General features: G+C 47.5%; 1 protein-coding gene across 7 annotated transcripts in view; it reads left to right on the forward strand.

The window, feature by feature from the left end:
• Positions 1-6,687, forward strand: part of SLC47A1 (solute carrier family 47 member 1) — a 39,821-nt gene extending 33,134 nt beyond the window's left edge. For all 7 annotated transcript variants that reach the window (XM_036296387.1, XM_036296389.1, XM_036296388.1 and 4 more), the window contains 3 exons: positions 3,422-3,516; positions 4,182-4,257; positions 6,071-6,687. In XM_036296387.1, the coding sequence (XP_036152280.1) occupies positions 3,422-3,516; positions 4,182-4,257; positions 6,071-6,294 (395 nt within the window). In that variant the 3' untranslated portion in view covers positions 6,295-6,687. The remainder of the gene's footprint in view (positions 1-3,421; positions 3,517-4,181; positions 4,258-6,070) is intronic.
• Positions 6,688-26,573: the final 19,886 nt, after the last annotated feature.

Raw genomic sequence — 26,573 nt, forward strand, 5'->3', positions numbered from 1 at the left:
CTGTAAGAGAGTAGCTCTCAAACGTTGCCATCATAAGAAAACACTAGCTGCATGGTGACGGGTGTTACCGGACTCACTGTGGCCGCCGTGTCACAGTACAGCGGACCCTCGAGCAACACGGATTTGACCTACACAGGCTCATTTATATGTGGGTTTTTTTCAATAAATACAGTCAGCCCTTCATCTCACAGATTTCACATCTGTGGATTCAAACACCCATCGATCAAAAACAGTATTTTTGTATTCCCAATCTGCGGGTTCCCAACAGTGGGTTGAAAATACTGTTTTTGATTCATGGTTGGTTGAATCTGAGGTTGCAAAGGGCCAGCTATGGTTAAGTTTTGGGAGAGTCGAAAATTATACACAGACTTTCGACTGTGCAGGCATCTGTGCCTTTAATCCCTGCATTGCTGGAAGCAAATTCCAGCAGGTGATAATTATGCAAGAAGTTCATCAGAAGGCTGATGGACCTTGGGGCTTCAGCAGGGCTGAAGATCTGCAGATATTACTGCCTGCTGCCAGACAGCTGAGGGCAGTTCCCCCAACCTGATGGTCCTTTACTGTTAACCACACCTGACCTCTGATATGTATATCTGCTTTGCTATAGGGCAAAATCCATATATATAAAAGCCAGGGGCCATCATGAACAAAACAACTGGACAGACCAAACAAGCTGCGTGGGGCAAGCAGGCCAGCAGGGGGGTTAGTGAGGGACAACCAAATGACCAAACAGCAGGCTGCGTGGGGTGACCAGGCCGGCAGGGGGGTTAGTGAGGGATGACCAAATGACCGAACAGCAGGCTGTGTGGGGTAACCAGGCTGGAAGGGGGTGCAGTGAGGGGCGACCAGGCTGGCAGGGGGGCAGTTAGGGGTGACCAGGCCAGTGAGGGGGAGGCAGTTGGGGGAGATCAGGCCAGCAGGCAGAGGCAGTTAGGGGTGATCAGTCTGGCAGTGGGGGCAGTTAGGGGAGATCAGTCAGGCAGGCAGGCTAGCAGTTAGGAGCCAGCAGTCCCGGATTGTGAGAGGGATGTCCGACTGCTGGTTTAGGCCTGATCCCTGTGCACGAATTTCGGACATCCCCCAAGGGGTCCTGGATTGGAGAGGGTGCAGGCTGGGCTGAGGGGACCAGAGATTCAGAGAGCTTAGTCACTAGAGCTAAGTCTCCCTTGGCTCCCCCAAATTTATATTTCATGTCTAGTTTATTTAATTTACATCACAGCCCCTTCTCCAGATTCCTGAACCCTTGCAGCAGCGGATAAGACCCTAGCACCACATTATTCAAGGGTGAACTGTATATATACGTGATGAATTATCATGTTGTGCGCCTGAAACGAATGTCATGCTGAGTGTCAATTGCATCTCAATAAAAAAACGCTGGGACCCAGGGAGGTGAGGGCTCTGCGGGAGGACTGCAGCCAACCTCTGACCCACCACTTAGAACTGGACACGGCGCCCTCGGGCAGCACAACGCCACAGGGTCCCGTGGGCGGCTCCACAGATCACAAGGGCCATCATCATCCCCTGGGAGGCTTTTCAAACACACACGTTCCTGGGCTCTGCCCAGGGATTCTGATAACCTTCTGGTTTTAGGGTTCTTAGGTGAGGTCAAACAGCAATCTTTTAAATAGTGTATCGTGAAACTCCTGGAAATCTAATTCATAGCTTGCAAATTACAGCTAGAGCAGCTGGTTATATTCTGTTTACTAGTAAGATGGTTAGGGTGAGCTCATAGTTTCTATAGGTTGGGAACAATAGATTGAATATATATGTGCTTCTGTTTGTCCATTATAGGAGTGACAGTTAGTCACTAACTTTATTCTAAACTAGAGGCCCAGTGCACCTACTTTATTCTAAACTAGAGGCCCGATCCCCGGGTGTATGGGGGGATCAGGCCTAAGCTGGCAGTCAGACATCCCTCTGGCAGCCCGGGAGCCCTCGGGGGATGTCCACTTGCCAGCGGGGAGCAGGCCTAAGCTGCAGTCGGACATCTTTAGCTCTGCTAAGGAGGCAGGAGAGGCTCCCACCACCATCGCTGTGCTGGCAGCTGGCAGCCTGGCTGTGGCTGAGCAGAGCTCCCCCAGTGGGAGCGCACTGACCACCAGGGGGCAGCTCCTGCATTGAGTGTCTGCCCCCTGGTGGTCAGTGTGTGTCATAGTGACCAGTCATTCCCAGTCGTTCTGCTGTTAGGGTCAGTTTGCATATTACCCTTTTACTATATAGGATATCAGTTCATCACACCTGGAAAGTGTGATTTGAGAATGATTGGTACTTGGCACTGAATCTGGGCACCTCCCTGTAAACCATTAGCCCAGCCTGGCCACTGTACTTTACCCAGATTCAGAAAGAGCCAAAGACCAACCAAGTGGGACACACCAAGGCCGCTCATTCAGAGCTTGCTCTGCACAGCCAGCCGCCTGCACTGTGCTTGGCAGAGACTTAAAGGCAGGCAGCGGGGAGGGAGCGCGCTGCAGTGGGACGAAGCGAAGGCTCCCCTGAGCCCTGTGGAGGCCAGCGGACTAGAAGTGGGGTGTCCTGTGCAGTTGGTTAGGGGTGCATGCTTGGTTTTCTCTGGCTGGTCCTAAATAGGAAGCAGGGACAAAATTTTGGGAAGCTGTCAGTTATTGGTCAAGACCTGGTCATTTTGGATCAATTGGTGCAGAAGTTGTTATTTCACTTCCTAGACTGTCCCTAGCAATAGCCATGTGGCCTCGCTCAGGACTGGAGCAGAGCAGGCTGGCGTCCTGGGATGTTAATTGCAGATACGGTGGGTTTAAGACAGGTTGCCATAGGCTGTGGGTCAGGGTTTGACCTTTGTCTGTATATTTAGTCTCTCACCGCTATGGCTATTGTTAGAGTTTCTGATGCCGTTAGTTCACTGTTGACCAAAAATCCCCTCACCCCCGGGGGTCTCCCTCTGGCCACATGTGGGTTATTAAGTGGCATATGGATGGTACTTCAGGATCTACAAGGCTTTTCTCATCCTCCATTGTCACTCAGGTACCTGCCCTAGAGCTGCCAGCTTGGCGCCTGAGCAAGTAGGTTCTGCAGGAAGCGCCCAGGGAGAGAGCAGCAGCACTTTAGGCAGCTGTTGCGTCTGCTTAAAAGCGTTAGTTCCTTCTCTGAATGAAATGGGGCGTGGTAGTCTGGCAGTACTATTAGAGATGGGATGTTGTTTGTCCTGGAAATTTCCTTTCCTTATAACTGTCACTTTTCTAACATGATTCTGAACATTTGTTCTGAGATCCAAAACTCCAGGAGGTAGGCCAGGGAGCCCTGGGCCTCCTGGAAACTGAAGGAGAGAGCAGGAGAGAGGCTCTGGCTCTAGCTCGGCGGTGAAAGCAGATGCTGAGACGGGAGACGGGAGAAGCATGCTCCGCGGGAGGCTGGTTCCACCGTTAACCTCCGCCCGCTGTCCCCCCAGGTCTGTGGGCGGGGATCGTCATCTGCACCGTCTGCCAGGCAGTCTGCTTCCTGGGCTTTATCGCTCGGCTGAACTGGGAGAAAGCCTGTCAGCAGGTAACGCGCTCACTGCCGGCCGGCCAGGTCCTCCCTCGGAGAGTCTGCTGGGCTCTCCTCTCTCCCCTCCCCTTCTCTCGCTCTCATTCTTGTTCCTCTCTTGTTGTGGTTTTATCTGCATCTAATTCAGACTTGAAGGGCCAGGTGACCCTCGCTTGACTCATTCCCCTTTGTTTATTCATCGAATAGGAAAGTGGGGGTTCCTTTCTTCCTGGGATCCCATGCTGGGCCACTTCCCTTGTGTCTGACAAGCCAATTTCAGGACAAATGTGGAACTGGAAAGGTGGCGTGCCATCACGTGTCTCCTGATACTGTTTTTATGACCCCAAAACATTCTGTTAAGATGCATGTGTGCACCTTTCTCCCCAACTTTCTAGGGTCAATGTGGGGTTTGAAAAATCGGTGACAGATGAATGAGATAAAGGGCAAGAGGGGCTACCTCGAGATGATCTTGGACCCCCTCCTCCCCCTCATCTTGTGCTTTTCCATCCAACCTCCCCCACGTCAGTCATCATGAAAGATGAGTCCATACGTGTGAACAGGAGAAGCTCCGCTGTTCCATGTGAATGACAGAAAATGGCTGGGCTTTCTCTGAACTGGGTAGTCAAGTCAGATAGGCCCCTGCACCGTGGAGAGCTGGGGATTCACTTGCGTTTCGTTTGTAGGCTCAGGTACATGCCAACATGAGACGACCCGGGGCCCAGGATGGGACATCGCTGGCTCAGGGCCTACTTGACCCAGGTATGCTCTGGCTGCTGCACCGGGACAGCCGCTCCAGGCGGTCCTGGGGCCCTTCGTGGGCCACACCTCCATCTGCTGCTGTGGGTTTCCACTTGAATAAGGCGAGAAACACCCAATTTGGGGTAAAAGACTTGAGATTCATTTGCCCTAACTCCGGACATGAGCCTACTGCTACCGACGACCCAAGTCTGCAGGTGGCCACTCCCGGGCTGGTTGTGGTGCTCCTGCGACCCCTGAGGGTGGTTCTGGTGCCGTGGCCCTGGGCTCGGGCCTGTCCGGGAAACTGGCATCTGCTTGTTTGTTCCAGTGGGGTTTTCCTGTTCACCAGGCACATACGGAAGCCTTAAGCGGGTTATTGTCTTGGCTGGTGCTTCTGACAAACACCCTGCAGATGACTTTCTCGTTTTCCTCGGTCAGCTTAGCAACTCCGGGTCCCGGGTTCCGGAGGCACGCAGTCAGCGCCCACACTCGCCCTTCGCTCCTTTAGAACAGAAGCCCTTTGAGCTCGGGGTGGCTCAGTCACAGTCAGTGGTCGAGTCTGTTTTTCTGCCATATCTCGTCCGCACTTCGTAGTCTCCCAGGTACCTCGTAATCGCAGGTCGTTTGCTAGGCTTTTCGCGTTTGAAAGTGTTTGTCAAAGTAATTTGAGGCCCAAGATGGTGTTGTCTGTCTCCAGAGCGGGTTCCTTTGCTTCTAACACTTGCTTACTAGCCGTCCAGAGCAGTGGCAGAAATGGGAGCTCTGGCCCTCCCATCCCCCCGCCCCCGGCCCCCGGCTCCCCCAGAGGTGGCCGTGTAAGGGCTGGCTACTTCTGGTTCATGCTTGTTCTCAGTGCAGCCCTTCAGAGCTCCAGCCTGCAGTACAGAGGGCTCACCTGGGTCAGGGCTGGGCTCTCCAACTGCTCCTCCAGGGGAGACTCTCGGCCAAAGGTGGCCCCAAGTGCCAGCTCCCTGGCCGGGTCCACCTGCCCCAGGCCCCAGGCCCAGGCCTTGCGCTGGTGACTGCCTGTCCATTGCACTGCTGTGCTCCGGTGCCTTCGGGGTGGTATTCACTTACTTCACCAGCTCTCAGATTGTCTTCAGGGACGGGCTGGCCCAGTCTTCTGCCCCCACCACGTGTGAAAAGCAGGAGACAGCAGCCTACCTCGCATGCATGGCTGTGTGAGAGCAGTGGCCTCTCGCAAAGAAGCACTTTGTAAGTGCAGATGACACTGTTCTATTTGCAATTGTTTTCCCTCCCAACGGAGGGCATTGTAGCATCCCTCACGCCTGTATGCTTAGTGACAGGTCTGTTCTTGCTCCATTAGGTGACCTGCCTTTGTTCTCCTCTTGGGAAGTTTTCAGGAAATTGTTCTCACTCTCACTATCTAAGGGTCTCGAGGCTACATCCAGGCCAGTCCGGTCCTGGGGCACGCGCGGCCCTCAGGGTGGAGTCACATCCCTCTTTGGTTACAGCACTTGAATGCCCTGAATCACTGCCTAGGCTTTCCCCTCTGCCGGCCATCTCCTCTTCCTGACAGTTGCATAGGTGTGGTCCCTTGAAGTCTCCTCCGAATTTTAGCCTCGAGAGCCACCACCGGCCTCTAGGTGGTGGGTGGGCAGGGCTCCCTGGGCCCCCGCGGCAGCAGCCGCCGGCCAGGGTGTGGTGGGCGATGGAGAGGCCTCTGAGAAGGAATTTCTTTCATTTCTCCGTGGAGCAACTGCTTCCGGAACCACCTTTCTCCGGTAGTAACACACAGTACAGGCACCTCTGCTGTCCCTTTTATGCGGATGGAGAGTTCCTGCCGGGCGGCTAACTGAGTTCCTTTCCCCAGGGGGCCCTGGGAGCCGGGGAGAGACCGGGATGAGAGTCGCTGAAAAGAAAGACGAAGCCCCGCTGGATCAGCAGCTGCACCAGGAAGCGGCCCCTCGGAGGCCGAGGCGCAGGCCGGCCGGCCTGACCGGGAGGCAGCTGGCGCTGCGGCGGGGGCTCCTGCTGCTGGGGCTCCTGGCCGTGCTGCTGGCGGGTGTTCTGGTGCGGGTGTGTGTCCGAGCTTAGGGCGGCGGAGAGAGAGTCGGGCCGGTAAGACTTTTGAGCTCACAAGCAAGTCATTCATAGGCCCCGTGGGGATTTGCCTGCAGGTAAGGCAGGTCAGCCGTGCCCATGGCTTTCAAGAACTGAGAGTTCAAAGATGTACTTTCCAAGGAAGAAAATGAACCAAGTAGAAGCTACGTTCTTACCACGACAATGTCTGAGAAGTCACATCAGAGGGAAGTTCATCCCCCACGGCCTTGCCAAGGACCACTGTGCGGACTGCATTCCTCGTGGCTTTGCTGTTCTGCTCACTGTTTCTTTAGATACAAACACACGTGCTGAGTGCTTAAGGGCTGCTGCTATCTGAATTATTTAAAATATGTTACAATACATTTTTCCTTGTGTCTTAGATTGTTACTCAGTGCGAAACGATACTGTAAATTTTCATCTGGGGTCAGAGCTCAGGCACCGAGGGCACTGGAGACGCTTACGAAACGAAAAGAGGAGACCAGGTTACTCAGAAGGCGGACCAGGCCTGGCGAGGAGCCCCCGCAGCCTCCAGTGAGGAGGGTGGCGCTGAGCGAAGGCCCCCTGTGGTGGCAGCCCCAGAGAGAACCGGCTGGAGGAGCCAGCCGGAGGAGGAGGGCCTTTCGGATTGTGCCGGAGGGATGATAACGTTGGGGCAGCCCCCACGCAGCGGCGCCTTCACCCTGTCACCCTGCGATCCAGGAGGTGCCACCTTCGTTTTCTCCCTTTGTTTGAGGTTCCCACAGATCAGGGTGCGGGGCTGCTGTACCTGCTGCTTCCTCCTTCTCCCTCCGCAGTCCTTGCCCAGTGGGCGCTCTCACTGGCATCGCCATGCCATGCGGGGACAGCGGGGACAGCGGGGTGGGGGGGTGGGGGGGAGTCGAGCTGGATGCCCCAGTGATCGCTGTATCGGCAGGTTTTTAAATGTTTACCTTTTTAGTTGGGCTGACAACATGATAAAGCCCCAGAACTGGAGTTGTATTATGTCCGACAGGCCTTCCTTTACAGCAGTGATTTCCAACCAGCTGCTGAAAGAAGTTTTAAACATGCAGAGCCTGGCTAGTCAGGGCGCTGGCCTCTTTCCCCTTCGACTGTCAGGTAAAAAAAATGACAACAGCCAGCACAGTAGCCCTCGGGTGCGAATGAATCACAAGGATACTTTTTTTTGGTCAGATCTGCAAATAGATATATTTTCTTGGTGCGCTGCAGAACTGTTTTAATTAGTTTATGTGCCACGAGATACAAAGGGTGGAAAACCCTGCTTTACAGGGTTGGAGCCTGACCGGGGTGCCAGTACCGCAGTCTGCTTCCCGGGGGGCGGGCTCTGCTCCCCGGGGGCCGGCTGCTGGCAGGAATTTGTAGCGATGGGGTAGAGTGCACTGGGAAGAGGACAGCGCTTCACTTTTCCCTGTTGTGAAGTTAAACCAAAGCGCTTTGGCGTCATCGGGTTGCCCGCTCTGACACATGCGTCCAGGCGTCCCCCTCGCTGCAGCCTCTCCGAACTAGAGGCGATGGAATTACAGGAGGCCCCTGTGCCTGCTGCCCTGGGTTGGTCATTCAGTGGGAAATTGCCTCTCTCTTGCATTTCATCCAGGCTTTTACAGAGGATGAGAAAACTCCTCCTGCTGGGGATGGCAGTTGATTTTTCCCAGGCTCAGAGCCCTGGCTGGGTGGCCCAGTTGTGATGGCGAACCTTTTGGGCTCGGCGTGCCAGCATTTTGAAAACCCTAACTTAACTCTGGTGCCGTGTCACATATAGAAATGTTTTGATATTTGCAACCGTAGTAAAACAAAGACTTATATTTTTGATATTTATTTTATATATTTAAATGCCATTTAACAAAGAAAAATCAACCAAAAAAATGAGTTCACGTGTCACCTCTGACACGCGTGTCATAGGTTCGCCATCACTGGGTTAGAGCATCGTCCTGAGGCGGCCAAGGTTGCAGGTTCTATTCTGGGTCAGGGCACATACAAGAGTCAACCAATGAATGCATAAACACGTGGAACAACAAATTGATGTTTCTCTCTCTCAAGTCAATTTTTTAAAAATCCCCCTGTCCCCACGTGAGCTGGGCATATGCCCTAAGATTATGGTGGGGCCACAGAAATTTCTCTTTCAGCTTTACAGTTGCGTGAGCTTGGTATGTGAAATCACATTTTATGTACAGGCTGTTATTGGGCGAGCTAATTTGGGCTAAGGGGCATTTCTGCTTCCTTTGAGAGCTCAGATTTGAAACTGGAACCACGGTCGGCTGCCTGACACATCAGAGTCAACTAGTAGAGACAAGGTTGAATCTTTGAGGTGATTTTATTCAGATGCTGGCGATCCGGCAGGTATAATACCCTGAAAAATCGCTCTCTCATCTCATCTCATCTCATCTCATCTCATCTCATCTCAAGCCAGCCATTATATAGGGCTAGACTCACAGCATTAGGAAGGTTGAGAACCACTGGGCTGAGGGTGGGGGGGAAAAACCTACACCTGTGTGAGTATCCAGGTCTGTTTTCTAACATTGTCCTCGAGAAGGTCGGCCCCCAGACATCCCTACTTCAGCGTGCCTTGTCCTTGATTTGCTCTCAAAATGTACCTTCTCTCTGAGTGATGGAGCCACCTGGACTTCAAGGTCAGTTTCTCTTTATGACTCTGTTTTTCTTGTTACAACACGTCCTCCACAGTTTCCCAGAATCTGTAAGAAAAATCTCTTACCCAGAGTTAGCGCAGTGAATAGCCATTAATCAACTAGGATTCTGTTCTTATTGCGTACCCCACCCCTATCCTTTCCCCGTTAGTATCAAATCGCAGACCTAGGGGACTGGTTTCATATGGAAAGTGCTGCTGAAGTGCATTAGTCCCGGCCTGCCTGTCTCCCTCCCTCCTCAGAGACAGACTTCCCTCCCTGAAATCACTTAGGGGTGAGGAGGGTGGAAGGTCTGTCTTTAGTAACTGCTTTCTGCTGACAAGGGCTGTGGCCCTGCCTCTACAGGGTGTGGACGTCTCTCCCTGCCTACCTGAGGGACACAGGGAATGTTCAGAGACTGGAACAGAGGCTGTTAGCTGATTCTCCCAAAGGAGGGACAGGCTGGAGTCCCCAAAGCACCATCATCTTTATTGATTGCTCCATATTTCATTGATTTAATTATTTAGCCTGAAAATTAGTCAGTTTTGTTAAATCATTGAGTCTCACTTCAGGAGGTGGTGATGCAGATGGGCTTTCGAAGTGAGACCTACGTTGGGTAAACAGTACCCAGGTATTTGATAAGGGGTCTGCCTATGAAAACAGAAGAAAAACACAAAGGTTAATGATCAGAGCAAATTATAAACCAGTTTCTGAGTTTGTAAGACTGTCAGTCAAGAAGGGTTAAAGTTTCTTTTGCTGGAATGAAAGCAAGCAGTGACAATCTGATAGGTCCTCTTTATCTGCAGTTTAAATATCTCTGGTGACGTCATCAGGTGCTCATAGATTCTCTGTGGTTGGCATTGTATCAGTAGCTCTCAATTACTCCAAGTCAAAGGGTGGGAGAAAAAAATGAAACATTAACTTGGAGGGCTGAAGACATCTGGAAGATTCAGGAACCAGTTCAGTTCACAGTTAAAAACAAAACTTTAAACTTTGAAGACAATCAACTGTATTGTGATTTCCATTAAAACACAATTTTTCTCCCTAAAATGGCTGTCATTTTTATTAGAGACTTCATTAAATCTAGTTTTAATTTGGCCTGATTATGAAACCTGGGGCTTGGGGTGCAGATTCTTCTTGTGGGTTCTTGTCCAACAAAGTTAAAGAATAAATTCGTGGACTAATAGATTTCGTTAATAAAAATGTAGACGTTTATTGGAAGCATATGCAAACTCCATCTGGGCAGGGATGTCCCCAAAGGGGACCTCCTGGAGAGGGGCCCCCAACTGGAAAAGGCCTGCTCTCCCTCCCTCTCTCTCTCTCTAATGGGGAAATATCTAAATAATCTGAATCTCTCTTTGTCTCCGGGTTTACAAAGGCTGTACCTCTTCGTCTGAGCATGACATTTCTAATTAGTTTCTTCCCTTACTTTGGGGCCCCCGTGCTTTCCTCATTGGTCATTCTGCTCCATAGCTCTAAGCCCACATGGTGCCCTTCACATAGCCATCTTATCTGTTCAGGGTGGAGTTGCTTTTGCTCTCCCTTATGGATCTCTCTCTGTTGTCCTGGCCGAAGGTGTTTTATTATCGCTATGGCTCTCCCAGCTGCTCAGGTCAGGGCTGCTTTAATTGCTCAGGCCAAAGAGACCTCTGTCCTTCCTGGACCCCCCTCCTGTCTGCCTAATTAAACTAGCTAGCTAACCCTGATCAATTATTTGCATAAACACAACAAGAATAGATTGACCTTTAGTCAACCCCTCAGGGCACAGAAGCCAAGCCATCTGGTTTTGCTTGCACTACTTATAGGTTAGGGTGCATTCCTCAAGTTCTTGAGGCCCCCAAATGTCTTGAGGTTCTTTCTTTGCCATCTTCCAGGAAAGCAACCCTTGCTCCTTACCAAGAAAGACTGCCATGAGCCATATGAATAAGCAAGGTACCAGGACGTTTATCCCAGGGGCTTCTACCAGCTTTAAAAACAGTCCCCATTTCTTAAAGCTTTATGGTGACATCCAGATTCCTGGCATTCTCTCTCAGACATGACATTTCAGTCAAAGTCTTGGTTAATAAAACCATAATTGGAAACTAGTCTATGTCATGTTAAAAAGAAATCAGATTCTTATTGGATTTATGTGAACAAATACATAGCCATGAGATTAATAATACTTATTAAAAGTTTTCAAATTAGGGAGGGATCAGGTAGAAAGAAAAATATAAGTGCCTCAATATTGTTTATGAAAGTATAATTTACCAAATTGTTTTAAGAAAAGAAGCAAGTTTTCGTAAGCCTGGAAAACAGAAAGATCAAAAATCAGCAATATTTTCAACAAAAAGTTACCAAAACTACAATTATTTTCAGTTCATTCAGTCCCAAAACCAGTTTTTGTTGCTCTGGATTTTTGCAAGTATTTTTATAAGTCCAGACATTCCATAGAGTTTTAGTTATCCTTGTCCAGTTTAAGGGTATGATCTGAAAATGTATACTTAGAGACATGTAATTTAAAATAAGCCAGAGTCCTTTCCATGGATTTTTTAGAAGATGTAACATTTTTGTAAATGTATTATAACAAAATAATACTGTCTCTAAATGACAAAAAAAACCTTAAAATGACATGATTATAGATCTGATTATAATGCAATTGACATGGAACTCTGTCCTTTTTGTAAGACACAACATTCCAGAATAACAAACAGAGTTATGAATGAAAGTATATCAGAATTTGTAGACCCTTGGAGATTTTTATATAATTTCTAGACTATTCATTTTAATAGTATGTATATACAAATAAAACATAGCTATTATTTCTTTATTTGACAAACTTCCCATGTATTTTAAGCATATCAAACATGCCTGATTAGTTTTAAATTTCTCCTTCAGAAGGAGAAAGAACAAATCCTTGAGACATTCCAGGGGCCGACCAGAAATACCCAAAGCCATTTCTAGGCTAAGGAAAAGTCTCTTAAAATTCAAACCCTGGGAAGGTTGCCAAACATATTTGACCAAAAGATCATATATCATTTTGAAATAACTAGAGGCCTGGTGCACAGATTTGTGCACCGGTGGGGTCCCTCAGCCTGGCCTGTGCCCTCTCACAATCCAGGACCCTCCTCCTGTAGCTCCCCCTGCCCCACTCCCCCGCTTCCCCCTCATAGCTTGCTGCCCTGCCCCCTCCTGTAGCTCTCTGCCACCTGCTTGTAGCTCGCTGTCCCACCCTCCTGCTGATCCATGATCTGGTCATTACGCGGTTGTTATGTAACAACCACTTGCATATTACATCTTTATAATATAGGATATTCTAGATATTTCCTTCATGATTACCATGGGGATTATATCTAACATCTTAAATTTATAACAATGTTGTTTGTATTGATACCATCTTAACCTCATTAGCATACAATATCCTACTCCGATATAGATCTGCCACCCACCTCTTACATTGTTGGTGTCACAGTGCATCTTTACACATGTGTGCCCAGTAATAAATATTTATAATTCTTTTCCTGCATTTGTCCTTTAAATTATGCGGGGCATGAAATATGGATTCATTTCTTTTTATAGCTGGCGTTTATCTTTGTCCAATAGTTCCCTTTCGTGGGGGTCTTTATTTGTGCATATAACTTTGAGTTACTCACTAGCATCCTTTCCTTTCAACCTGAAGGAATCCCTTTAAGCCATTCTTTTAGGGCAAGTCTATTGCCAAAACTATCCCTTAACGTTTGTTTATCTGAGTGTGCTCTAAATTTCTCCTTCATTTTTAAAAACAATATTTTTATTGATTGTAGAGAGAGAGGAAAGGAGAGAGAGAGAGAAACGTTGATGTGAGAGAAACATTGATCTGTTGCCTCCCATATGCACTTGGACCAGGGATCGAATCCACAACCTGGGCATGTGCCCTGACTGGGATCAAACTGATGACCTTTGGTTCATGTGAAGAAGCTCAACCAACTGAGCCACACCAACCAGGCTCTCCATTTTTAAAGATTACTTTTGTCAGATACAAAAGTTTTGGTTGATGGTTTTGTTGTTGTTTTGTTTTTTAGTAATCAAATTTGTCATTCCACTGCCCTGCGGCCTTCATGGTTTCTGACGAGGCTGTTAATCTTACTGATGATCCCTTTTATATGATGAGTTACTTCTTTCTTGCTGATTAAAACTTCCTTTGTCTTTTGACTATTTGATTATAATACATTCTGCTGTGGATGTCATCGAGTGAGTTGAGCTTCTTGGATGTGTAGAGTTATGTCTTTCTGGTCACCACTAACCTACTCCAGTCTCTGTGGATTTGCCTATTCTGGACATGTCACATAAATGAAACCATCTATAATAATAAAAGCATAACATGCAAATTGACTGAACGACCGAACAGCAGAATGACCATCTGGACAACCTTCCAGATGAAGCTGGGGCTGCAAGGGCCGAGGCAGTCATCACAGCTGCGAGGGCCGAGGAACTGGGGCTGCGAAGGCCGAGCCCCTTGCATGAATTTCGTGCATCGGGCCTCAAGTACAAAATATGGTTCTTTGTGACTAGTTTATTTCACTTATCATAATGTTTTTAAGGTTCATTCATGTTGTAGCATGTACCTTTCTTAATTTCTTTTTATAGCTGAATAATGGATATATTACCTATTCAACAGTTAATGGACATTTGGATTGCTTATATTTTTGCCTATTATGAATAATGCTGTTACAAACACGCATCTACAACTTTTTGTGTGGCTATAGCTTTTAATTTTGGGGGGTAAGCACCCAGGGGTGGGATTGCTGGGTATACAGTAATCCTGTGATTACCCATTTGAAGAGCTTCCAGGCTGTTTTTGAAACTGGCTACACCGTTTTATGTCCCTACCACATTCTTGCCAACATTTATTTTCCTCTTTAAAAAGGTTATTTAAAAAAAGAGAAAACAAAACACACATGCATGTGCACACACATGCACACACATGCACATGCACACACACATATGCACACACATGCACATGCACACACACACACACAAATAAATAAAAAGTTCTATGCCCTAACCGGTTTGGCTCAGAGGATAGAGCGTCGGCCTGCAGACTGAAAGGTCCCAGGTTCAATTCCGGCCAAGGGCATGTACCGTGGTTGCGGGCACATCCCCAGTAGTGGGTGTGCAGGAGGCAGCTGATCAATGTTTCTCTCTCATTGATGTTTCTAACTCTCTATCCCTCTCCCATCCTCTCGGTAAAAAAATCAATAAAATGCATATATTTTAAAAAATAAAAAGTTCTAGTTCCCTCATGGCAGGAAGAGGTGCACTTGTTTGGCTTGCGTTTCCCCAGTGGCTAATGATGCATCTTTTCTTGTACTTGTGGGCTTGTTTGGCTTTTGCATTTCCTTCTCTCCGTACATTGGTTTAGCTCCCTGTCTGGCTTTAAGGACAATTTCTGCCATGCATGCCACCATTGCTGTCCACCCTTATGTCATTCTTTGAGCATGTTCTTTACCTTTGTCACTGACTGGATTCTGTAGTCTTCCAATGCCCTCCTGTCTAGCTGGGACAGAAATGTAAGTTGCATCTGATTGGGTTTTGTGGTTTTGGCCCTGTGGGTACAGCATTAAGGTCACAAATTACTGAATATTTAAATGTCTCAGAAAGGTATAAAGAATATGGAATACCTATAATTTACAATACTAGATGTAATCAATGTTAACATTTTATTTTCTGTCTGCTATTTTTTAAAAAAGAAAGTAAACATTACAGTAAAATTTGTTTTTAGTTATGATTACGTTCTTCTGTAAATAACTAAAAGGTTATATGCCTGGGATGTGACTTACCCACCATAACATGCCCAGTTAGTAATTTATTATCAGATTACCTTGTGAGTTACTTTTTATAAAACCCATTTTTCATCCACACTTCCCCCGTTTGGCCATAAATCGATCCAAAGGATGCAATGATGGCCAGTCTTTTGGTTGGGTGCTGCCTGTAGTCTCACCGCACTAGGAAAGCTCATCCTAGGCAGTTCAGTATTAATGTCATCTTGTTGACCATTGGAGATGGGCAATACTGTAACCCTGGGTTCTTAGTTGAGGCTGAATTTTTTTCAAAAAGGGAACACAGGTAAACGAAGGGCAGAAAGGGGACTTCCAGTCCAGATGGCAGAGCAGGTAAATGCAACGCACTCCTCCTCGGCCACATGAAAAATGCCATCATTGACAAGTGCTTTGAGTCCAGCTGAACAGAAGCCCTGTAACTAAGGACGTACAGAAGAAGCCACGTCGAGACTGGTAGGAGGGGCAGAGACATGAAACAGACCAGTCCTGCATCACGTGTGGCTGTTAAAAACTGGGCGGGATATCTTGGCTGTGGCGGTTCCTCCTGAGGAGCAAGGAATCCCAGCCCCACACCAGGCTCCCCAGCCCAAGGTTCCAGAGCCAGGAACAGAAGTCCCCATGACTGTTGGCTGTGAAAACCAGCTGTGTGAGACTGAGGGCTCCTGGAGTCCCACGCGTTTCTCTTTAAGGGCCTGTGCACAGACTTACAGACAGAACTCACTCGCTTTGAGCTCCAGCCCGGAGGCAGCAGCTCAAAAGGCACCAGAGACGTAGAGGAGGAACTGAATTGTCTGGCGTCAGGGTGAAGGCTGCAGGGGCAGCTTTCTCCCAGACAGAAGTGCTGGAAGGGACCATTTCTCCTTTGCTGAGCTCTCCCACTGCAGGCAGGTGCCATATCAGAGTCTCCATCAACCTGCCTAACGAGGGTGGCCCCTCCCTGGTGATTTCCCAAGACCCTGCCCCACCAACTTGCAGGCCCACTCAACTTGCTTCCAGTGTCTGTTCATGCAAACTGCTTGTCTTGGCTCATGCTGTGGATGTTCCTAAATCTCTCCAAGGTTCACAAGTCCTAAACAAGCATCATCTGGCTTTGGCATGCCCTGTATCTCTTGCTAAGAGACTCAGGCCCGGCACTAGTGGCATCTAGTCCCTAGCCCCCTCCAAGCCCAGCACAGTGGCAACAATCTGCAGATGACTTTGTAGCTCATACTGCGTGGCCCTGCCAGGGCAAAGGCAGTAGCTGATCTTTGCCTGAACCTCCCCAGAGGCCCAAGAACCAACACACCTGGTGGACAGCTTCACACACGAGAATGCCACCCAACCACCTTCATGAGTGACACACACAAGACTCAGCAGGCACCAGAGCCCACCTAAGTGAATCCTGCTTTATAGGTTCAGCCCCTGTACAACAGCTGTACTCACAGAGAATCCTTCCAACCAATCACCCTGAAGGTCAATCCCTCCCACTGACATTCCAACAGCAATCAAGGATCAACTGCAATAGGAGGGCACACACAATCCACACAAAACTCACGCCTGGATGATGTGGCTCAGGTGACCAAGGAGACTGCAGCCCCAGTCCCCACAGGATACCTACTACATAAGGCCACTCTGCCAAAACTGGGAGTGTAGTAGCTCTACGTAATACATAGAAACAAACACAGGGAGGCAGCCAAAATGAGGAGACAAAGAAACATCCCAAATAAAAGAATAGAACAACATTCCATAAAAAACTTAACCAAGCAATCTACCAGATACATAGTTCAAAACACTGCTTATAAAGATGCTCAGTGAACTTGGGCAAAGAGTAGATGAACTCAGTGAGACAGTTAACAATGAGATAGGAAACATAAAAGAGAATCAGTCAGAAATGAAGAAGACAATAACTAAAATGAATAATACACTAGAGGGAATCAATAGTATATTAGATAAAATAGAGGACTGAACCATCAATTTGGAAGACAAGGTAGCAGAAAATACCCAATTAGAACAGCATAAAGACAAAAGAATAGGAAAAAAAAAGATAATTTAAGGAGCCTTTGGGAAAACTTCAAGTGCACCAACATTTACATCACAGGGGCACCAGAAGGAGAAGAGAGAGACCAATAACTGAAAACCCATTTGAAGAAATAATGGCAAAAAATTTCCTTAACCTGGCAAAGGAAATAGACATACAAGTTTGGGAAGTGCAGAGAGTCCCAAGCGATATGAAACCATATAGTCCCACACCAAGACACATCGTAATTAAAATGCCAAAAGTTAGAAGGGATCCAAGATGGTGTGGAGTAGGTGGAAGTTACACTCTCCTCCTCTCAGGGCCAAACTGGAATTACAACTAAAATATAGAACAATCAACCTGAATAACCAACTGAAGACTAGCTAAACACGTCTTATAACCAAGGATCTACAGAAGAAGCCACATAGAGATTGGTAGGAAGGGCAAAGATGCAATGAGGGAAGGCCCCTGCAGACACCTGAGGTGGCTGAGAATCTGAAGGGCTGTTGCAGCTGCAGGGGTTCCCCGGGAGCAGTGATAGGTTTCAGCCCTATGCCAGGGTCCCCAGCTCAGAGCACTAGAGGTGAGAGGAGGTACCCATATAACATCTGGCTGTAAAAATCAGTGGGGATTTTGACTGCCAGGGAGAGACAGGAATTGTAGGAACCTTGGTGTCATCTTAAAGGGACAATGTACAAAGTATCATTTACAGTCACTCACCCTCCGCTCTGATGGAAGGTGGAGAAGATGAGTCATGTGAGGAGAGATTGTGTTTTGTGGCTCCGGGAAGAGAGTGGAAGGGAGAGCTGCTATGGTCCTTGTGCTGAATCCCTCTCCCACACCATAGATGTCACCTTCCTTGGGTTGAGCACTCGCCTCCAAAGAGCATTAGCCTGGGGGAATGCAATAGCCCCATCCTCCAGACTCCCTGTCACCTGCCCTGCAGAGCTCATGCCCTGCAGATAAGTCCACTGCCTGGGCCTAAGGTGTAGCAGTCCGGGTGGACTTGAACCTCATCAGTGACAGAGTTGTGTGGCTCTGGGGCAGAAGTTATTGCCCCCACCATCTCACAAGCCAGGCCAACCACTCCCCCTCACAGTAGAACCACTAGCCTCACCCTCCCAACTCCCAGTGGCCTCAGGTTGCTGAGCTCAGGCATTCCAGTATGTCCGGGCAGAATTAGGGACAGACTGATTGTGTGGCTCTATGACGGGGACCATTTTTGCCAGTGCACACCAAACCTCCTTGCATATAGCCAAATCCTGTTTTTGCTGGCCTCACTCTGATGATTCCCTGAGACCCCACATGACCACAAAGCTCTGGGGGAAACTAGTGGGGGGAACTAGCTTCAGTGCACCCTGGGACTTTTGCTGAGTGGCCTCAGACCCAGCACTGGCACCGAGTTTGAACATATATCAATCTGGCTAACATCACTTGCCCCTGCCTACCTGGTGCTACTGAGGTCCTACCTCACGCAGCTGTGTACTGCCAGAGGCTCTTAGAGTGACTGAGCCCAACAGGCAGCAGGCCATTGGAGGCAGCTCTTGAGGTTCCTTGGGCCTTTTGATGATCTACCTGTGCACTCTGTGCTGGTGGAAGCCAGCATTAGTGCACAGTGTGGCAGTTTCCACACTCCCGGGCATAGCCCAGGTAGTCACAGTCTCTGAACCACTTTCTGGCTCCAAGCAGGTTGCCCAGGGCCAGTAACAGGCAGTGCCTGACACTGACCTGAACCAGCCCTTCCAAGAGCTCCCAGAAGCAACATACCCAGTGGCCAGCTTTTGACCACAATAGAACAGGATCCAATTGACTCCATAAGTAGCACATTCAAAGGAAGGTCTTGGCAGGCACCAGAGCCTGCTGAGGCGAATTCCACTTGGTGTGGTCAGCACCCATACCAGCTCAAAATTGTGGTCAGGGCTGATCCTCACATTCGGCCAGTCCGAGGTCAACCTCATGAATACATGGGCCACCAGCAATCAAGACTCAATTACAACAAGGGGGTTCACATAATTCACACAAGGGACATTTCTGGAGCACCCGTCTAAGGAATCAAGGAGACTGCACCACTTGGTCCCACAGGACAGCTACTACATACTGGTAAGGCCACACTACCACGACTGAGAGACATAATAATAAAAATATATTAAAAAATAATACTTTAAGGGACATTTGGGACCACATTTAGTGTAACAACATCTGAATCATAGAGATTCCAGAAGGAAAAGAGCAAGGGGTTGAGAATCTATTTGAAGAAATAATGAATGAAACTTCCCTCGCTTGGTGAAGAAAAAGTACACAAGCCCGGAAGCGCAGAGAGTATCCAACAAGATGAAGCCAAAGAGGCCCACACCAAGACACATCAAAATTAAATGGCAAAGGGTAAAGACAACAAGAGAAAGACAGTTATTACCTACAAGGGAGCTCTCATAAGACTGTCAGTTGATTTCTCAAAAGATATTTCAGGCCAAAAGAAATTGGCATAAAATATTTAAAGTGATAAAAAACAAAGGCCTACAACCAAGACTACTTTACTCAAACTATCACGTAAAATTAAAAGATAAATTAAGAGCTACCCAGACAAGAACAAGCTAAAGCAGTTTATTTCCTTCAAATCAGTATTATAAGAAAATTCACAGGATCTTCTTTAAGAAGAAGAAAGAAAAAAAACAGAGGAACATAGTTTTAATCATTTTAAATAAAAACAACATAAGTGTTCCAATCAAAAGACATAGGTTAGCTGAATGGATAAGAAAGCACGACCCATCTATATGCTGTCTACTAGAGACCCCCCTCAACGGAAACCCCTGCCTCCGCTGTGGGCACAGCCATCTTTGTGATGGAGTGATGGTCAATTTGCATATTCCCTCTTTATTATATAGGATAGTACTGGAAATCCAGCCACAGCAATGAGCCAAGAAGAAGAAATAAAAGGCATCCAATTGAAAAGGAAGAAGTAAAACTTATTGTTTGCTGATGACATGATACTGTATAGAGAGACCCCTAAAGATCGCACCCAAAACTACTAGGACTGATAAATTAATCCAATAAAGTAGCAGGATACAAAATAAGTATTCAGAAATCAGTTTAATTTTTATACACCAATAATGGGAACCTAAGAAAACAATCTTATTTACAATTGCATCAAAAAAATAACATCAGCCCTAGCCCATGTTGCTAAGTGGTTAGAGTATCTGCCTGCAGATTGAAGGATCATGGGTTTGATTCCTGGTCAAGGGCATATACCTGGGTTGCAGGTTTGATCCCCTGCCCTGGTTGGGGTGTGTGCAGGAGGCAACCAATTGATGTGTCTCTCTCACATCAATGTTTCTCTCTCTCTCTCTCTCTCTCTCTCTCTCTCTCTCTCTCTCTCTTTCTCCCTCTGCCTTCCCATCTTCCCTCCCACTGTTTCTAAAAATCAATGGGAAAAATATCCTCAGGTGAGGATATATATATACTAGAGGCCCGGTGCACAAAAATTTGTGCACTCGGGGGGGGGGGGGGAGGGTCCCTCAGCCCGGCCTGTGCCCTCTCGCAGTCTGGGACCCCTCGGGAGATAACGACCTGCTGGCTTAGGCCTGCTCCCGGGTGGCAGAGGTCAGGCCCAATCCCTAGGTGCAGCCCCTGGTCGGGCTCAGAGCAGGGCTGATTGGGGAGTTGGGGTGCCGCCCCGTCATGCACAGAGCAGGGCAGATTGGGAGGTTGTGATGCCACCCTCAGTCACGCTCAGGGTAGGGCCAATTGGGGGGTTGGGGCACCGTCCCCTGTCACACTCAAGGCAGGGTCGATGGGGAGGTTGCGGCGCCACCCCCTGTCACGCACAGAGCAGGGACAATCAGGGGGTTGGGGCGCTGCCCCTGTCACACACAGAGCAGGGCCCATCAGGGGGTTGGGGCGCCGCCACTCTCACACTCAGGGCAGGGCCGATGGGGAGGTTATGGCTCTACCCCATCACACACAGAGCAGGGCCCGTGGGGGGGGGGGGTTGGGGAGCTCCCCCCTATCAGGCACAGAGCAGGGCTGCTCAGGGGGTTGGGGCCCCGCCCCCTGTCACACACAGAGCCGCAGGGCGATCAGGGGGTTTGGGCACTGCCCCCTGTCACGCTGATCCCGGTGCCGGGAGGCATATTACCCTTTTACTATATAGGGTAGAGGCCTGGTGCATGGGTAGGGCCGGCTAGTTTGCCCTGAAGGGTGTCCTGGATCAGGGTGGGGGTCCCCACTTGGGTGCCTGGCCAGCCTGGGTGAGGGGCTGAGGGCTGTTTTCAGGCTGGGAGTGACTGAAGTTCCCAACCGCTCCTTTTTTTCTTTTTTTTTTTTTTTTATTCTGGGCCAGCTTTACCTTGAGGCTTGGCTCCAGCTCTTAGGCCTCCGCGGCTGAAAGTAGGTTTCTGGCCTTTGCTTACAATGTTGCGAATCTGCTGGCTGAAGTCCGGCGGTATTTGTTACAATGTTTCTTAAACTGCCTGCTCAGAGGCCTGCAGTCGCAGGCGGGGAACGTTGGTTTCCTCCAACGATCCTCAGTCACTGAGGCAAGCAAGCCTCATGTTAGTTTCAAGCTGCCTGGCTACCAGCCGCTATCTTGGCTGACAGTTAATTTGCGTATCTCGCTGATTAGCCAATGAAAAGGGTAGCAGTCGTACGCCAATTACCATGTTTCTCTTTTATTAGTATATATATATATATATATATATATATATATATATATATATATATCCCTGAAGAAATAAATTGAAGAAAATACAAATAAATGAAAGTATATGCCTTGCTCATGGACAGGAAGAATTAACATTGTTAAAAATTTTTATGCTATCTTGCCCTAACCAGTTTGGCTCAGTGGATAGAGCGTCGGCCTGCGGACTGAAGGGTCCCAGGTTCGATTCCGGTCAAGGGCATGTACCTTGGTTGTGGGCACATCCCCAGTGGGGAGTGTGCAGGAGGCAACTGATCAATGTTTCTCTCTCATCGATGTTTCTAACTCTCTATCTCTCTCCTTCCTCTCTGTAAAAAATCAATAAAATATATTTTTAAAAAAGTTTATGCTATCCAAAGCAATCTACATATTTAACTCAATTCCTATCAAAATATCAATGACATATTTCACAGAACTAGAAAAATAATCAAATAATTTATATGGAACCACAAAAGACCTCCAAATAGCCACAGCAATCTTGAGAAAAAATAAAGTTGGAGGAATCACACTGATATCAAATATATTCTGGCATAGAAACACACCCATAGATCAACAGAACAGAATAAAGAGCCCAGAAATAAACCCATGCCTATATGGTCAATTAATATTAAACAGTGGGGGAAAGACAGTCTATTCAATAAAATGTGCTGGGAAAACTGGACAGATACATGCAAAACAATGAAACTGTACATCCTTCTTACACCATATGCAAGAATAAACTCAAAGTAAAGACTTACATTTAAGATTCAAAACCATAAAACTACAGAAGAAAAAACAGGCAGTAAAATCTTGTACATTTTTCTTAGTAATATTTTTTCCTGACATATTCTCTCACACCAGGGAAACAAAATAAAAAAATAAACAAATGAGACTACATCATAATAAAAAGATTTTGCACAGCAAAAAAATTATCAACAAAAAGATAGCCCACTGAATGGGAGAACATATTTGTCAATGACACACATTTGTTAATGGGTTAATATCCAAAACTCATAAAGAACTCATGCAACTCAACACCAAAAAAAAAAATCCACTTAAAAATGGACAGAGAACCTGAATAGACACTCTCCAAAGAGGACATACAGACAGCCAATAGACATGTGAAAAGATGTTCAACATCACTAATCATCAGAGAAATGGAAATTAAAACCACAATGAGATATCGCCTCACATCTGTCAGAATAGCTACCATCAATAAAACAACAAACAGTAAATATTGACAAGGATACGGAGAAAAGGGAACCCTCAGGCCCTGTTGGCAGGAATGCAGGTTGATGCAACCACTAAGGAAGACAGCTTGGACAGTCCTCAAAAAATTAAAAAGAACTGCCTTGTAACCCAGCAAATACACTTCTGGGTATATATCTGAAGGTACCCAAAGTACTAATTTGAAAAAATATATGCACCTCCATGTTCACTGCAGCATTATTTACAACTAGAAGCCCGTTGCAGGAAGATTTGCACAATAGGCTTTCCTTCCCCTGGCTGCTGGCACCGGTTTTCCTCCTGCACCCGGGACCTAGGCCTTTGGTCCAGCTGTAGGGGAGAAGCCAAGCCTCTTCAGTCTTCAGTCTTCACTCTTCACTCGGCCAGAGCCTTCAGTCTTTGCTCCTCGCCTGCATATGCAAATTAACTGCCATCTTTGTTGGGTTAATTTGCATAGTTACTCTGATTGGCTTGTGGGTGTAGCAGAGGGACACCAATTTGCATGTTTCTCTTTTATTAATGTAGAAGATCAGGGGTCCTCAAACTTTTTAAACAGGGGGCCAGTTCACTGTCCCTCAGACCGTTGGAGGGCCGGACTATAGTTTAAAACTATGAACAAATTCCTATGCACACTGCACATATCTTATTTTGAAGTAAAAAAACAAAACGGGAACAAATACAATATTTGTATTTGCATGTGGCCCGCGGGTGGTAGTTTGAGGACCCCTGGTGTAGATAGCTATGGTGTGAAAGAAACCCAACTACCCATCTTCTCTCCAGTTTCATTTTTAAAATTGACGTAAAATGTACATCGCATAAATTTACCTTTTTAAAGTATACAATTCAGTGGCATTAAGTACATCCACTCTAGCCGAGCCCCATGTGATTTTAATGCTCCTAGTATTTTGGCAGCTAGAATTAAATAATTTAATTATTAATTAGGCCTTTGTTCACATGTTAACCCCTCTTCCTGCTCAACTCATTTTGTCTTCACAGATGTAGTCAGAAGTTGTGTCGTGGTGTCTCATGGTCAAGCAGGAGGAGGTAAACTCAGGGTCTCGAGGAGAATTTATGGGTTTCTTTTGCAGAAGGAGAGAGATCTTCAGGGCAGCTGCAACCAGCTGTCACCTCCCCGGAGTCCATGACTAAAGAAACGACTTCTCTCTCCGTTCCTGGAACTCCCTCCCTGCCTACTCCCTCGCTGCCTAAAAACTCCTTGCTTCTGCTTTTTGAGAAACAAATTTGAGAGACCTCGCTCTCCAGTCCTCTCGACTTGGCCAAATCAAATAAACCTTTCACTGTCTTCAAGCACCACACCTCAATGTTTTGGCCTACCAGTGCATCGGCACACCAGCCTGAATTTTGAGGGGTAATTTGGTCCCATCACCACCATCCATCCATCTCTCAAACTCCCTCCGCACTCCACACGGAAACATTAAACAGCACTCCCATCACCCCACTGCCCTCTGGCCCCGTGACCACCGTGCTGTTTCTGTCCCCATGAATCTGACTGCCCCAGATACCTCAGAGAGGTGGGATCCGCAGCACTTGCCTCCATTTCATTTTATGTAATTTTGTCAAATTTTTCTTATTTTCTCTCTTGTTACCTTTTGTTGTTTCTGATTGGCTTTCATCGCTGTTGAAGTGTTTTCTCTTCCATTTCTTTCCTGAGTTTTAATTACTTGTTATCTCCTATAGTTTTATCTTCTTTAATCTCTTACAGCATTTTGGGGGCTTTTTCTCTAGTTTCCAAAGAATATGTTTCAGTCTCTCAAGAGACGGTGAGAATTACACTTCTGGATTGTTCTTCCTTTGCAGAAGGTTTTTACCTGCTCTTCCTTAGAGGTATCTGTGTGCGTGTGTGCGGAATCTATGCAGGGGTCCTATGTTTGTTCTCTTCTGTTACTGAACGGTGGACACCACAGCTGCGTCAGGCATGTCCTTGCTGGCGAAGAGTGTGGGAGGAGCTAGGACAGGTCTCCAGGGCAGTCGGAGGCTTCCATGCAGGTTTGCTGTCCTAACACTTGTCATCAACTCTGCTATTCCCAGCCATGGACATATATGTAAACAGCCATACACATATGAAAATGTGACCTTATCATTAGTCACCAGGGAAATGCAAGTTAAAATCACAATGAGACAGCATTACACATCCACCAGAATGGTTATGTTTTAAAAATTGACATTATTAAAGCTTAGAGAAGCGGTGAAGCTACTAGACTGTCATATTACTGGTGAGGAATATGAATTGTTGGGAAACTATTTGATGACTGATAGTTAAACATGTGAAGCATTTTTTTGCTTTCACCCAGAAATTCTGTGGTAGCGACTGGGAGGAGCGTCAGGACGCTGGCGATATTCCGGGGGTAGGCGCGTCGGTGGCTAACTGTGACCACTCACTGCACAGTTACAGCTATGACTGCTTTGAGTTCATCTCATGTCCAGTAAAAGCGTAACGTTTATGCCCCCAGAAAGGTTTTTGCAAGGCCTAGACGTTTGATTTCCTCAGTGTGACCAGGGAGAGCTTTCTTAAAGGCCAGGGCGAAGCAGACACTTAATTCTCTCAGCCACGGGCGCTCGGTTATAACACAAGCCGGGCGCCTCTCTTCCTTCTGGCCCTAATGTGGTCTCCTAGGAAGCTGAATGACTTGCCATGACGTCCTCTCCCCTGCAAGGAATACACCGCTGCTCCCACAGGCTTTCAGACCTTCTACCCCACGGGGGAGTTCCCCCGAGGGCCTGGCAACAGAGTCAGGGACATGTGACAGTGGCTCTGTGATAAAAGTCCCTTTTGGTAGCAAGTGGCAAAAATGCAATTCAGGTTTTGGTTCCCTGACATTTGGAAATGCATTGGCTTATGGGACTGTGAAGGTGCCTCAAAGCTGTGCTTTCAGCTTCGAGCCTTACGCGGCCACCTGGGCTGGTCCGGACTGCCCCTTGCTCCTTCCTCCACATTCGCTTTATTCTCAGCAGCTCTTGCCTTCCGCGTGCCAACGAAGGAGCTGCCGCTGGCTCCGTAATTATATCGCCCACAGAGGTAGACAGCCCCGGGGAGAGCATGTCTCTTCCGCAATAGTTCTAGCAAAGTCCCAGGGAGGCTGAAGTCCGGCTCCAGCTGCCTGCATATTCCTGAACCAATCGCTGTGCTGGGAAGACTTGGTTCTCTGACTACATGTGGGTCATATGATAACCCTACGGTTGCGAAGGGGAGGGGTGATGGAGTCGATCACCCACAACAAAGAAACTGTCATTAAGAACATAAAAAGGGGGCAGAGTAGGAAAAGGCCTGTGGGCAGGCCTACTAATACGACCAAGGTCTACATTTCCTGAAGAAGCCGCTTGTGAGCATTTAGCCCATAGTCCTGCATCCTGCCGAGGTGACTTCCTCGGCCCACGGCTACTTAAGCCAATGAGTATGTCATATTCAAATCGTTGGGAGAATGGTTCAACTTGGAAAATTGGTAAGAGAATTCCCAGGCCTCTTTGGTTACATAAATATATCACATTGTTCTATTAAAGCATTTGGATGTGGTTTTAAAATACGCACCACAAAATGCCATCAACTGACTTCTGCAGTAAAGAAAATGTTCCAGAGTTGGTGAGGAGTCAGACTCTCAGCGACTGTGCCATTAGAATCAAAATAGATTCTTTAAAGAAATGTTCACATCTTATTCTTAGCAGAGAAGCAGCTCTTTGCTACTCAGAGTTGAACTTGCCTTGGATGATATTGATTTCTGTTCTATTTTCATGTTAAAATTCTGTTCATTATTTAAATTTTTAAAAAAAAATGGTGGCATGGCCCGGCTGTGGTGGCTCAGTGGTTGAGTGTCGACCTATAAAGCAGGAGATCACGGTTGGATTCCCGGTCAGGGCATATGCCCGGGTTGCAGGCTCGATCCCCGATCCTGCAGGAGGCAGCCGTCAATGATTCTCTCTCATCGTTGATGTTTCTCTCTCTCCCTCTC

Source organism: Myotis myotis, unplaced genomic scaffold (genome assembly GCF_014108235.1).
Source record: "Myotis myotis isolate mMyoMyo1 unplaced genomic scaffold, mMyoMyo1.p scaffold_m19_p_29, whole genome shotgun sequence".
NCBI classification, from domain to species: Eukaryota; Metazoa; Chordata; class Mammalia; order Chiroptera; family Vespertilionidae; genus Myotis; species Myotis myotis.